Consider the following 14,332-nt stretch of genomic DNA (forward strand, 5'->3'; position numbering starts at 1 on the left):
GTGGGATTTTGGTTCTGTTAAATGCTCACCCGCTGTTCTGTTATCTTCTCTTAGCCTGTGGTAAAAGGCTGCCCCCCCCCCCCCCCCCCCCCCGCAAGAAGTGGGGCTCCCGCTTTCCTGGCTCTGCCCCCCTGCACTATAGGGGAAAAGGCAAGAAGGGAAAAAACAATAAGGGAAAAGACAATACTAGAGATGCAAACACACTTTGTGCAAAGCCCTGACACTGCTCTTCACCTGGGTGAAACCCCATGACAGCCACCACTGCTGTTCCTGGCTTTTTCCTCAGCACCCCTCCCCAGTCCCAGTGCTCCGTCACCCTCACCACAAAGAAGTTCTTTCACATGTTGGTGCGGAATTTCCTGGGCTCCATTTTGTGGCCACGGCCCCTTGTCCTGTCCCCACAAACACTGAAAAGAGGTTGGCCAAGTCCCTCTATCTCCCACAGTTCAGGTATTTAAAAACATTGATGAGATCCCCTCTTAGTCTTCTCAATGCTGAACAGACCCAGTTCTCTCAGCCTTTCCTCACAGGAGAGATGCTCCAGGCCCCGTATCATCTTTGTGGCCCTCCGCTGGACTCTTTCCAGGAGATCCCTGTCTTTTTTTTTTTTTGTACCAGGGAGCCCAGAACTGGACACAATATGCCAGGTGAGGCCTGACCAGGGCAGAGTAGAGGGGGAGGATTAACCTCCTTGACATGCTGACCATGCTTCTTTTAATGCACGCCAGGATCCCACTGGTCTTCTTGGCCACCAGGGCACACTGCTGGCTCATGGTCAATCTGTCGTCCACCAAATCACTGTTAGCAAAGTTTGAGACAGCAAACATAGCCAAAGATCGTCCACACACAGCGGCCAGACTAAACCTGAGGACCAGACAACAGGTCTTGGCATGGGGTTCATTAAGAGTGGGGTTTCACCAAAATGAGGAAACTAGCAAGATTCACAACCTACTTTGAGGTGGATAGCGCTGAAATCCTATATTTACCCTGAGTGCTTGTGAGACTGAGAAAGGTTCCCAAGCAAAGGGCTTGGAGACGTGGGGTCCGGTGCTGGCACAGAACCCTGGGTCTCAGTCACCTCAAGAAACTCAGTCCTCAATCTGCTTCATCTCTGGAAAAGAACAAAGCATGAAAATCATGCCAGACATGTCCAGGGCTCTCTTTGGAGGAGGCAAATAGCCATTCTGTACCATCCTGCTTGTGATTACCTTGGTAGTACAAGTTCGAGAGTGTTCAGTCCTTGCACGATGGAAACGGCCTGGAACTATCAGTGCAGATGCAAGCAGGCAGCTTTGGATGACAGCCCGTTCTAGGCAATTGCACAGGAGAAAGATTGTGCAGGTATTTAGGTACAGTGACCTGAAATTTTGTACTCACCTCTGGCGGCGAGTTCACTCTCTGTTTGTCCATGTTCTTCCTTGCATGTCTTATTAATGCTGGCAGTTTAGGTGATTTCTTTATCTGAGAATGATTTGGAAAGCTGCTTAATGGCATATTCTTTTCATAAACACATTCAAAAAATCATAATAAGGAAGCTAAATGCTCTTTTGGCAGTGCTGGAAGTGACCCGCATCAGCAGCAGCTCCAAAAAAGAAGAGGGGGCTCTACTAGCTCTGGAGCTCCCAGGGTACAGGAGTCCTGTGTGTAACTTAAAAATATATTTGCACTGCTTTTGGTCTGGGTCTGGGATGGCCTGCAAGCAGTACTGCCCTAATTCTCTCTGGATTTTACCGGACGGACTGGGAAGTCTTGTACAAGCCTACGGTTGTATAAGAAATCCCTACCTTAACTAGACTAAAGAAACCGGGAAACGAGACCAGAGGGCATTGGCTCAGAGCAATCAGCGCACATTTTACCTCCTCTCATTTCCAGTTCCACCTGCCATCGCTTCTGATACCAGACCACAGGGAATGGTGAGGGTGATAGCCCTGGACATTTGCTCTGCTGCTCCCTTCCCATCCAGCCTCCAACCATCCTGTAGGGCTTGAGCCTCCAAGGCAAAAAAACTCAGTTTGGCGTTTTTGGATGGCTGGTGCTTTGGTGATGCCTTCAGCTCCAGAAGGAGCTCCGCACAGCTCCTTCTGCCTTGTGGCCAGCTGATGGGTATGAGCATGTGGCTGATGAAGCCCTGTGGTCCCCAGAAAAGTCTTGTGGTTTATTATTATTTTTTTTTAATTGGTTGGAAACAGAAGTGCTGAGATACTAACAGGCCAAAGCCTGTTCTTAACCCTGCCATCAGAATGATTCCAAAGAGTGTTTATAAGTATGGTGATAGGCACTTTATAAATAGAAATAAAAATATGAATAGGAATACAAATACAAATAAAAATATGAATAGAAATACAAATACAAATATGAAACAGAAATACAAATACAAATACAAATGCAAATACAAATATGAAATAGAAATACATATATATATATCCCTGTGGTCCTCAGTAGAGGCATGGCAGTAGCAGGACTAAACTCTTGGATCACCTCTCTCCCAGCTTGGAGAAAAAAATAAAAAAAAGAGAGAGAGAAAAAGAAAAAAGCATTAAGTACAGTCCTCAAACTGGGGGCATGTTATGTGAACAAAAATGAGTGAGAGGTGCTTTCGAAATGTGTCTAATAAGAGGAGTGGCACTCACATGCCTCTTTCTTTTTACCTTTAGGGAAAATGAGATGCTAGGTGGCAAAGCTGAAAGGCTTCGTAGTCAAAAAGCTTGGGCTTAAATCTATTTTCCTCCACAGAAAGCTCTGAACCCCCCTGTTCCCTGAGGCTCCTTGTCCCTCCTGTGGAGCAAGGCCAGGAACGTTTGGGGCAGGCTCCTTCTCCTCCAGGATTTCAACACCTCCTGGCACAGCGCAGCCCCGGCGTCACGGTCATTAGGTGTCACTACCATGTCCTAAGAAATGGAGGATGTACAGAACGCGAGGAGGAGTACAAGGCGTCTCTTGTGCAATTTCTGGACCTGCACACTGCACGGATGATGCTGGGCTTCGTTCCCAAACCCACAGCTCTGTTCAGGGCAAGGAGAAACAATGGGCTGGGCTGCACACACTGCAAACAAAACCACTTCTATGGTGAGGGGTAGAGGCTTCTCTGCACAAGAAGGAGCAGATGTACAGGTATTTGTGAGGCTGTGCTTGCTTCGTAATAGTACACATGGGTTAATCGGGGTTTTCCAGCTTCTGGAGGCTGGTAGCTAAAAGCCTCCTGAGAAACAGCATCCCCACCACGCAGGAGTAGCCTGCACATCCAGAAGGTGTCCAGGCAGGAGGAGATGCAGCTGAAGCAGTGCCAAATGCCCAGAGATCCTCCTGCCAGGTCCCTAACGCCTGGCCATCTGCTCCATGTCCGTCCCTTGCCATGCCAAGAGTTTGTCTGGCCTCGGCAGGAGAAGGGCTCTTCCCACGTCCTCCTTTCTGGCTGGGGAGCACCATCAGGAGCTGTCGGGTCTCTGGCCACTCTTCCTGGGTGGAAAGTGGTTCCTGGATAGAGGTTCCCCACCCCAGGAGGTGCCACGTCTCCCAAATGGTAGACAATTTGCCTGATGTTGGGCACGTCAGCAAGCAAGGTTTTCTCCCCTACATGTGCTCTTATCAGCAGGGTTTCACCAGCGAAATCCAAATCATAATTGGCTGCAGAATGCCAGAGGATCCCCCTCCATCTGCTGCAGTCCCGTGCCCATTTGCCCCTTGGAGAAGCACAAGTAATCTTTTAGGGCTGTGCAGCTTGCTTGTTTTCATTCCTGAAATAGGTTGGGATTTTATTATCCCGATACCCTCTGATGTTCAAACTCTGATGTTTTCCTAGGATGTTTGTGGCTGAAAACCACTTAAGACTGCAGTGCCCACATCTGTGGTGGGAAATTTATAGTGCCAGGGCAGCCGTGAGGCCAGCTGGCATGGCCATGTAGAGGATATTAAGGTCTCCTGGCTTCCCCAAAAGGGGTCAGTTTGATGGGTGTCAGTCCCTCTGCTAACTCTTGAGGTCTGCCCGGGAGAGTTTGGGCAATGCTTAGTTTAGTTTTTATTTGGTGGTGATAGTATATTGTTCTTCAGTTCTTTTGCAGGGATTTCCAGTGAAGCTTTTCCATTTTGTCATAAGGAAAGGGGGATCAGAATCATGAGACTCTACATAAAGTCCATAAATCATAAATTTATCTTTTTTTTTACAAAGCTTTTTGTCTTTTCCACCTTAGATTTTTTTTTTTTTTTTTTTTTTTTTCTTTTACCTTTAATTCTCCATTTGGGAAATGTCTGGACAGTGAAAAGTGAACTTCTGCACTGGTTTTCTCCTCATCTTGGCGAAATCATTCCCAGTTTGGGAACTGGCCAAAGATATATCTGCAGGTCTCTGTGCTCTCGAAGCATCTTCAGAACTGGCCACCCAAAACATGCAGATAGCTCGGTGCCAAAGTTGCCTGCAATTATTCTGACTGAGCGAGAACAATCGCTCTGGTACAAACTGTCCCCAGAGCTTTCCCCAGCTCCGGTGTCCATGTGGGAAGTGTTTCTGATATTGGCATTTGGCTTTTTTCAGAAATTGTTGGGGGGAGAAAAAAGCTTGAATTCTACAGAAAATATTGTCATTTATAACATCAGCTAATGCCTAAGAGGCATCCACCAGCCTAATAAGGGGGCTGAAGAATCTTTTGTATATTGACCTGTTCTTAAATAGTCATGCCCTGATTTATTAGGTGGAAGCAGAGGTGTTCTGAGAGCTGTGGACGTGATTTAACGTGTGGAATTGGTGATGCAGGCTTGGAAGAGGCATCACGGTGTGGCCCTGATGTTCCTTTTTGGGGTCCAAGCTTGCCTTCTGCTGCCTGAAGTAAAGGGAGCCTCAGCGTGGAGGGAAAGGGAGAAGAAGCTGATGGCACGGAGGAGAAACCTCTGTGGTTATAAACATTTTCCATTAGACAGCAGCATGAAAAGAAAAGGAGGGGGGGAAGGGGGAGAAGGAGCAGGGGAGCATTAATGAAATCATCTTGACCTGCACATGGTTTTAAGTGGAAAGATAATTAAACAGCCATTTATACAGTGGCTGCAGTCTGTAACAGAGACAGCTCTGATTTCTCTGGGGTCCAGGAGAAAGCCATGTCATTCGAGTGAGCAGGGCTCTCCTTCCACCTATTCCTGAAAGAGCAAATGAGGATAATGTAAGCTGATAAAGCAAGCTGCTTCTGATCTGATTTTTTTTATTGTTACTAGTTAAAAGCTGCAGTGCTTTGAAAGCATAATTCTGGGTGTTTTTCCATGGGATATGGATCGCGTTATTTGTGTCCCAGGAGGTGCATGTGCTGGGGTAATTCTTCACGTCTTCAAAGCTGGGTTCTTGGGGGTCTGACCCAATTTAGGAACTTACCAGATCATTCCGGAGAAAGCTGCATCATGAATTGCCTCTAGAAAAGTATAAATTAAACTATCTTTTACACTAAAACCTCTTGGGCTTGATAGAGATTTGGTGAGTGCTTCTGCTTAAAAGAGAGAGAAAAAAAAAAGGGGGTTATGCTAGAAGAACTGCCATGTGAAACCTGGCAAGCTGCCCTTTAATGTAGGAAATTGCAGCCTGTTTAACTATTAGTTCCTCACTACAAAGTGAATGGGATTGCCGTGGCTATTAAGGGGCTTAAGAGTTCACTCAGTCCACCTTGACTTCTCTGCACATCCAAATGCTTCCTTAGCCAGGGGGACCTTGGAGGAATGACGAGGCCACTGCCTCTATACAGTAATCATGCTCCCCACAGCTGCATTTTCCTACAAATACCCGTAGATTTGTGCTCGTTGGGTTACAGCAAGCATTTATCTGCATATTTCACTCTGTGTCTGCAGGTCTCAGGAGCAACATAACTGTGGGAAATGGCACGTAGCTTTAAATGTCAGGAACAGGGTCTGCGTCTTGGTGTTGTCAGTTCAGCAGTGACTGCTGAGGTTGTGGCGAGTATTTCAGATCAAATCTGGATAGGATGAATTAGGGTTTCCCAGGATGAGTGTAGTAGATTGAGGCTGGGTCTGAAAAATTGCTCGTCAGGGAAAAAGGATGCTCAGCACGGGATTAAATGTTCTCTCTGTTGGATATTCAGAAATGAAAACCTTTCCCTTTGGAACCCAATTAATGGTTCCAGTTAATAAAGATGAAATGGGCAGAGTACCCACGCTTATATGTGACAAAGAGATTAGCAATAGGGTAGCCCAGTAGGGTCAGCCAGGCTCCTACATGCTGAAATGCCTTTTGTTCCCCTCTCTGTTGCAGGGAGCGGGATAAATTCAGAGCAATGAATTGCCATTTTGGAAATCAAAAAGGACAGGGAGAAAGCGAGCACTGGGAAAAGTCAAGCCGTGCCATAGCTCGCCATCAAGTCTCTGTAGCTGTAAGATCAGAGGCAAAGCGGAGCTGCTATTGTAGAGAGGTGGATTTGCAGAGTGTGCAGGAACAGACACCGATAAATATTTTGGTTTGGTATTCAGGAATACGTGAGGCCAGAAAATTGCAAATAAATGGAAATGGCCCCACTGGAAGTCAGTCCCAAAGAATGGGAGAGCCTTATTTAGAGAGTAGGGTAGGATAGGATAGGATAGGATAGGATAGGATAGGATAGGATAGGATAGGATAGGATAGGATAGGATAGGATAGGATAGAAGAGTTCATTTGGAAGGGACCCACAAAGATCATTTAATATTATCCTTCCCCAAATTCAGAAAAGGGGCTCATAAAACTGGGGTTAAACAACAGGAATTTCTCAGGAATCTGGTGAGTGTGGGTTACACTAAAATCTGAGAACAGCAAGCACTATTAAAGTTCAGAGTGAGAACAGAAGAATCATCCAGGTGAGTATGATCTAATCTCGATACTATGCAAGGCTTTGGAACAACCAGGCAAACAAGAATACAAAAGAAAATGCATCAGGGGTTCTCAGCTGAATAGTTTTCAACAGACCAACCTGATGAAATAGCTTTTTAGCAAAGAGAAGGCATCAGATCTTATCAAATGCACTTTAGTAAAGGCCATTAGTAAAATGTTCACGAAAGGCTACATTAAATGAAGTGTGTGTGTGTGGGGGGGGGGGTAAAGGCACTGTAAAATGGCTGAGGAACAACCTTGAAAGGAAAGATGTCAGGCAGGGGGGCAGTTACTGCAATTTTTTTTCTCCTGGGTCATTCGTCTCAGAACAAAAATTCAAGAATGAAAAAGCAATGTACTGGACCCAAATCTAGTGTATTCCATCAGTACAGGAAAAGGAAAAAAAAAAAAAAAAAAAAAAAAAAAAAAAAAAAAAAAAGGTTAAGGTAACATACAGCAAGAACTGGGTTGTCATGAGGACTGGAGTAATATGAGATGAGATTCACAGTGTAAAAAAAAATCATGAAATTCACAGGGTAAAATTGTTTGTGGTGTGAAATTGTTGTTCGAGTGACAGAAGACTAAAAGCAAGACTCTGTTCTTGCAAATAGCTCATCGCCAGAACAGGCAAACCTAGAAGCTGTCTTAGTCTGGTCACAGGAGACCTCTGGAGAAGAGAAATGCAACAGAGACTTTGAACTCCAGACAGAAACAAAGAAGGACTCATGCCTTTATTGTTTTTTTTCTTGCACTGAAGAGCCCAAAACTGGCCACACGATTCCAGATGCAGTCTCCAAGTACCAAGCAGATGGAAAAACTCCCTTTCCTTGATGGGCTGGCCATGCTTTTGCTGATATAGCCCATTATGCAGTTCCCTCTGCCTGCTGCAAGGATTCACTGCTGACTCACATTGAAAAGACTGTAGGAGGTTGGTGATGCTACTGGAAAGAATATATTTTAGAAAAAGGATGCAAAATTTATAAAGTAAGGTGTAGGAAATATCACCCTGCGGGAGGATAAGAGGCTTATCAAATCACCAGGGAGTGATTCCATTCAGGGTGTGTTTTCACAGGGAGACAATACCAAAAATCAAAGAGAGCTGTTTAACTGAACAGAGAAAGGCATAACCTCCTGATGCTGCTGCTTCTTAGTTAGACAGACTAAACTTAGAAAGAAAGCTTAGTTCTTATGAGTGAGATTAACAGAAGCAGTAGTGTCTTCATCTGTTGGAGATCTTCAATCATAAGTGGATGCCTTTTGCCAGGGAACATTGTCACTGAGTGCAACTCCACAACTTATGAAGTCCTGCAGGTCTGGTTATATTTACTGCTGCTGCTCTCTTTAATACTGGTAAATGTTGCCATCTTGAGATACCTAGGGGACATCCTAAATGAAGCAGGGCTGTGATCCTAAGTGGTTGGCACAGTCTCTGAGCTGTTGTGGTCTAGGCCATCTAGTTTCACCAAATCCCTCTTCTGGATTTAGTAAACCAAGAGCAGTGGAAAAGGGGGGTCCTCTGGACACCACAAGCCACAAAAAATTAATAACTTATTGTTGGAAGAACTAAATGAAGATTTTTATCTACTTGTTTACAACAGAACGGTGTCATGGAAGCTTGTAGGTGCCTGACACCTTTGAAAGGGAATGGGATGGGACGCGATAAGATAGGATGGAATCAGAGACTCATGGAATATCCTGAGTTGGAAGGGACCACCAAGTACCATCAAATCCAGCTCCTGGCTCCACACAGCAACACCCCAAAACCAGACCCTATGTCTGAGAGCATTGTCCAAACACTTCTTGAACTCCAGCAGCTCGGTGCTGTGACCACGTCCCTGGGGATCCTGTCCTAGTGCCCAACACCTCTGGGTGCAGAACCTTTCCCTCACCCCCAGCCTGACCCTGCCCTGTCCCAGCTCCATGCCGTCCCCTTGGGTCCTGTCGCTGTCCCCAGAGAGCAGAGCTCAGCGCCTGCCCCTCCGCTCCCCTCCTGAGGGAGCTGCAGGCCGCCATGAGGCCTCCCCTCGGCCTGCTCTGCTCTGGGCTGAACAAACCCAGAGACCTCAGCTGCTCCTCACACGCCTTCCCCTCCAGACCCTTCACCACCTTCGTAACCCTCCTTTGGTCATTCTCTGATAGTTTTGTGTCCTCTTTATATGGTGATTCCCCAAACAGGCCACAGTACTGAAGCTGAGGCCGCACCAGTGCAGAGTGGGGCAGGACGGGATGCAATAGGATACTTGCATTACTGCCCTCCACCATCCTTGTAAATGTGCCCAACGTAATTTATTACAGGTGAAATATAAGGGCTGTAGCTTAAAACCAGCAAAGAGCATCATCATTTCACTTCCTGGATATTTTATGTCTGGTTTTAAAGAGCTGTCGAGGTACACACTTTCTAAAACTGCATCCGTTGCATCTGTCTTTCCTGGAGCACCTAACGAGCAGTATCATACAAGTCTAATTATCATTCCCACACGTCCTCAGTACCCAATGCTCTAAAGCAGGCATATTGCTAGACCTAGTCTGTGTTCACTGCTATGCATTTTGGGAAAGAGTCACAAAAATTGCTAATTGCAAAGTAATGAACAAGGGAAAACAGGCCAAAAATTATATTAATAATGCAGGGCTCTACATGTCTTATTACTGCTCTGGAAAATACTTAATTTACGGGTACAGAGGCAGCCTGTGTAAACAATACGAGGATCACAGAGGTCACTATTCTTACCAGGAACAAGTTGGAAAGAAATAAGCCCCATGAAATATCTGTACAAGATGCCTGGGTGATTTGCCTGAGGGCAAGCGGTCCCAGAACTGCTTAAAAATACACTGAATTACATCAAGGCTACATCATATCTAATTCAAAAATACAATGAAAAATATGCTTCGTGAAGAACCATAAAAGATTCTTCCCCTCCTCTGCTGGCTTTTCTCCAGCTCTGTTGTTTCTCCTGTCGCATGGAGTGCCTCAGCATCCCCCAGCATTGCTTTCTTTTGTCTGCCAGTAGATTCACCAACTCATCCTTTCCAGCCCTTGTGCCTTAACTCAAATTATAGCGGTTGGTTTTGCATCCAGAAAAGATGAATCCATGCAAATATTGCAGCTCCTCATGCTGAGCCAACATTAGCGATGAGTGGTGGGGTTTATTTGTATTCAAATATGAATAGCTTGAATTAGGGATTCCCTGTTGAGCATTTATAGGAACATATACATTCAATATCTGTAAAATAAAATGCATCTGAAAAAAAAAAATAAAACAACGATTGCTTGTCAAGAAAAAAGGAAGCTGCTCAGCACAGCTTAATTCAAGTAAATTGAATTATTCATTTAAGAAGCTTATGAATGGCCAGTTGCTGAAATGAGCAGAGTTATTTCCTTGCAGTGATCATGGGAAAGAAGAAGAAGATCAAGGCAAGAACAAACAGGAAAAGCAAAGAATGAGCAAGGGGACTAGGAAGGTGTGAACATGTAGTGTCAAATAATGGGAGGAAAGGGCAAATAAGAGGGAGAATGGAGAAGGCTGTGGTAAGAAGGTTAAAGAGAAGCAGAGGAGAGATTTGGAAGATTCTTTCAATTGTATCTCTGCAGGTTGCCCAGGCATGAATACTCTGAAGGCAGTAATTTTGAATTTTCACCTTCTAATACTCTCTGTCCTCTCTAGTTTCCTAACTGTTGTGGTGGGCATGGGGGAAAACGAGAGAATGAAGCAGTGAAGAAAATGCTCATGCCTGGGGGCCAGCTGAGATCTTGGCATGCTGGGAACCAAGAACAATACTTGTCACAAACAAAGACAGAGATATTGGTACTTAGAGATGGATTCCTGATATGAACCGAGTGGCAGGAGGAGGAACTCGAGCAAAGCCATCTTTGGAGAGGCGGCGTTTGCTTTCTGGCGCGTGCAATGTCAGTGCGACCTGCTGGACCCGCTCCCAAAGGTGCCTGGAGGCTGGGGCCATGCTCCAGTGGGCTTCACCTCCCAGCTCCTGGCCACTTGCACCAACTCAGATACGTGGGGGCAATTCTGGCTGCCCAGCACCACTGTCTTCAGCCCTGCTCAAGCAGCAGGAGCTGCCTGGGGTAGGTTTGCTCTCCAGGGCTGCAGGAATCCAGCCTGGGTGTCCTTCTGATCCGGCACTGGCTCTGGACACTGTCTTCAAGGTACAGACCTGACGGACAGAACTGGGGCATCAAATCCATCACAGGGAATGGTTTTCAGGGTGCCTCCATCCACACTTTGTCAGTGAGTCTCTTCAAGGGTCTTTCCCAACCTGATGCTCTGCAACACTTTCATCACATTCATTTGGCCTTACAGCTATTTGAATATTTTTTTGTCTCTTTTATTTCCCCCCTCCATATTGATCATGACACAGGCCTAAAGGAAATGAAGGCAGAACGGTCCATGAACACGAGTTGCTAAATTTCCAGTTACCATGGTGATGGTAGAAGGACATCTCAGAGGGCTGTTCTGAGTCCTGGACTTTCCGGGGTCTTCATTACCAAATTGCAGAGTGGAATAAAGATTGTGCTTACTGGATTTGCAAACAGCAGGCTGAAAGGGACTGCAGCATGTGGGAGAATCCTGGCGAGCTGTATTTTTTGCAAAAGACGGGAGCAATCGGTGGAGAAGGTAGAGCAGGCAATACCTGGCAGTGCAGCAGTTCTGCAGGAGAGGTGTGGGATTGCACTGGGCAGCAAGGTGCACGGAATGGTACGATGTCATCCTGCTATGGAAACGGCAGAAATCCTTATTTCTTTATATACGTATTAAGGGTTATCACTGCTCAGGCACTTAAACCAATCCATTTGTTACTGCTGACTGCTAAATTTCCAGGCAGTGCACTGCTCACTGTTTAAGCACCGTGTTACAAGATGAGGTGGAATAATTGGACAGAGTCTAGAGCTGAGAGGATTAACAGACCAAGAAAATGCAATCTATAACAAAAATCTGGAATAACTGACATCATGATGATGAGAAAAAATATGTGGGAACCGTGATGCCCTGCAAATCTGGAAGAGAAAGTACATAGGAAGGGGATTATGTGTGTTCCCCATGCCTAGGGTGGGCTGGACGATAAACAGTGGGCTTAAAGTGCAGCAATGACAGTTCCGTGTTGTATATAGGACAGGGTTCCTGTGGGATGAAGTCCATTGTGCCATCCTTTGTACCACTTTTTGTCCTAGTATTTGCAGTGATGGAACACCAGAGGCATGTACAGTGTGTGGCATGAAGTCCCCTCAAGTTTGGTACAGCGATACGCCGATTTTTTCAGTGCCCATCCTCAGAAATCCCAGCACGCAGATTTCCTTTCTGACTGCCCCCAGACACTGGAGGTGAATTTTTCTGAAGTTCTCTTTGGGAGCACCTCTTTCCTGGAAGGTGAGAGTAAGTTTGCCATCCCTCAATCTCGTTTGCCACCTGCTAACGCTGCTGCTCAGAGCTGAGGTCCTCCTGCCTTGCAAACTCCTTGTGAGCAGCTTCAGTTTCACTGCCCTGGACAACCTTTTACAGCAGAGCTCCCCCCGTAGCAGGCATCAGACTATCTGCATCCTAAAAAGAGTGTCTCCAGATGAGTGGGGACGACACAAGGAGCTGCACTGAACACAGTCTCTGCTAAATTAATTAGAGGGGATTTGCACCTGTGGTTCCCGTGGTGGTGGTGGGGATGGGGACGTGGACACCAGGTCCTTCCCAAGCTGAGGCTGCTCACACCTGGCTTTCTTTCAGCATGTCCAGAGACTGGTCCAGGCAGCGGGAGGAGAGCTATCGGAGCATCGCATCCACTGCTCAGCCCTATTGCATAACTCGCCTCTCCTCCCACAGTTGAGAAACGAAGCCCTGAGATACCGATCTCGCTTTCTCTCAGGTCCCTCTGCCCCAGCAGATCTGTCCTATCTGTTCACCGCTGGTTCTTGTCACAGTCAATGATTTTCCTTGTATTTCCATATGATTTTCGATAGCGGAGCTGGGGAGGGCAGAGTTTCGCCACCACAGCCGGGTGCAGGGTGGAGGGGCAGGAGGAGGGTGCTGTGCCGTGAACCGTGAGAAGTCCATCAAGCAGCAGGACCTCCCCAAAGCCCTCCTCTCCTCGCTATAAATAGGAGGATCCCCAGCCTCACCACACAGCGGTGTCCAGCTCAGGCTCACTCCAGCTCTTCTCCCTCCAGCCTCGCTGAGATCCCAGCTCAACCCCAGTCATGAGGTTCCTCTGCCTCGTCTTCGCCGTCTTCCTGCTGATCTCCCTGGCCGCCCCAGGTAAGCGGGCAAATTGCACTAGAAAATAATTTGGAGAGTGGTGGAAGAGCCAGATGGGGGTCAGGGCTGCAGCACACAGCAGTGTGCCACCCTTCAGAGACAGCTCGGGGTCTTTATCAGCTTTAAAGGCTACGATTTAGTTGATTAGGTAGACAGGTAGCTGCTGGTCTCCTGCAGATGTACACGACTTGGTTAACCCAGGCTGCTTTAAATGGGGCTTGGTGTTCGTGTGTGGGCAACTGAGTGGCACCCTGCAGCTAGTAAATAGATATCCTCTTTAGAGAAAAACTCACTTCACAATTAAAGTACTACAAAGAGCACTTTCATGTGTTTTAGATATTTTTGACGTCTTCTAGGTCCAGGTGAGCCGGGCTGCGGTGTTTCTATTTCAGTCCAACGACGAAACTTTTGTGCCAAGCTGGTTCTGAGGATGCTCTCAGGGTATTTCTCATCCAGAACGCAGCTCCCTTGCATACCCCTGCAGCCTGCTTCCCACTTCCCTCTACAATGAATCAAATTCTGGGCTCAGAAGGGTTCCCAGCCCAGTACCCATTCACTCAGGACATCATTTTCAAACAGTCTCCCACCTTGGTGCCTAGTGCTCGGCACTTGATTTTTATTTTATTTTATTTTATTTTATTTTATTTTATTTTATTTTATTTTATTTTATTTTATTTTATTTTATTTTATTTTATTTTATTTTATTTTATTTTATTTTATTTTATTTTATTTTATTTTATTTTATTTTATTTTATTTTATTTTATTTTATTTTATTTTATTTTATTTTAAGCACTCTCCCTCTGCTTTCCTCTTGCAGGCTACGGGCAGGTGAGGAAGTACTGCCCCAAGGTCGGGTACTGCTCCAGCAAGTGCTCCAAGGCGGACGTGTGGTCCCTGTCCTCCGACTGCAAGTTCTACTGCTGCCTGCCGCCCGGCTGGAAGGGGAAATAAGGGCTGGGCAAGCAGCCCCCGGGGACCAGGAGGCAGCTCGGTGGCTTTGGGAGCGGCTTCTCAACTGCCACCCCCTCCTCTGGATAAATAAAAAGAGACAAAAAGATGTAACTCCTGTGTGTGGTGTGCTTACTCGCGTCCCGTGGCCCCAGGCAGAGGGTTAAGATGGTTCCCCAGAGTACAGCCCAAAAAGCCCATTAGCAGTGTGTCTCATCAGTGGGTTTTGCACAAAATTGATAGCAAAAGAGCTCAACGTATGGAGTTTTCCTCTCTTTTTTGATAATTTAATCAATGGTG

The 14,332-nt window shown here is 46.3% G+C and overlaps 1 protein-coding gene across 1 annotated transcript; it reads left to right on the forward strand.

Moving 5' to 3' along the window:
* Positions 1-13,025: 13,025 nt before the first annotated feature.
* On the forward strand, positions 13,026-14,035 carry LOC309876208 (small basic protein 2; the record flags this gene model as incomplete). The annotated part of the gene is made up of 2 exons (XM_082756212.1): positions 13,026-13,083; positions 13,902-14,035. 2 exons carry the CDS (start codon positions 13,026-13,028, stop codon positions 14,033-14,035), a joined length of 192 nt encoding a protein of 63 aa, XP_082612338.1.
* Between the last annotated feature and the right edge of the window lie 297 nt (positions 14,036-14,332).

This window comes from Aythya marila, assembly GCF_965140915.1.
Source record: "Aythya marila genome assembly, chromosome: 3".
NCBI lineage: Eukaryota > Metazoa > Chordata > Aves > Anseriformes > Anatidae > Aythya > Aythya marila.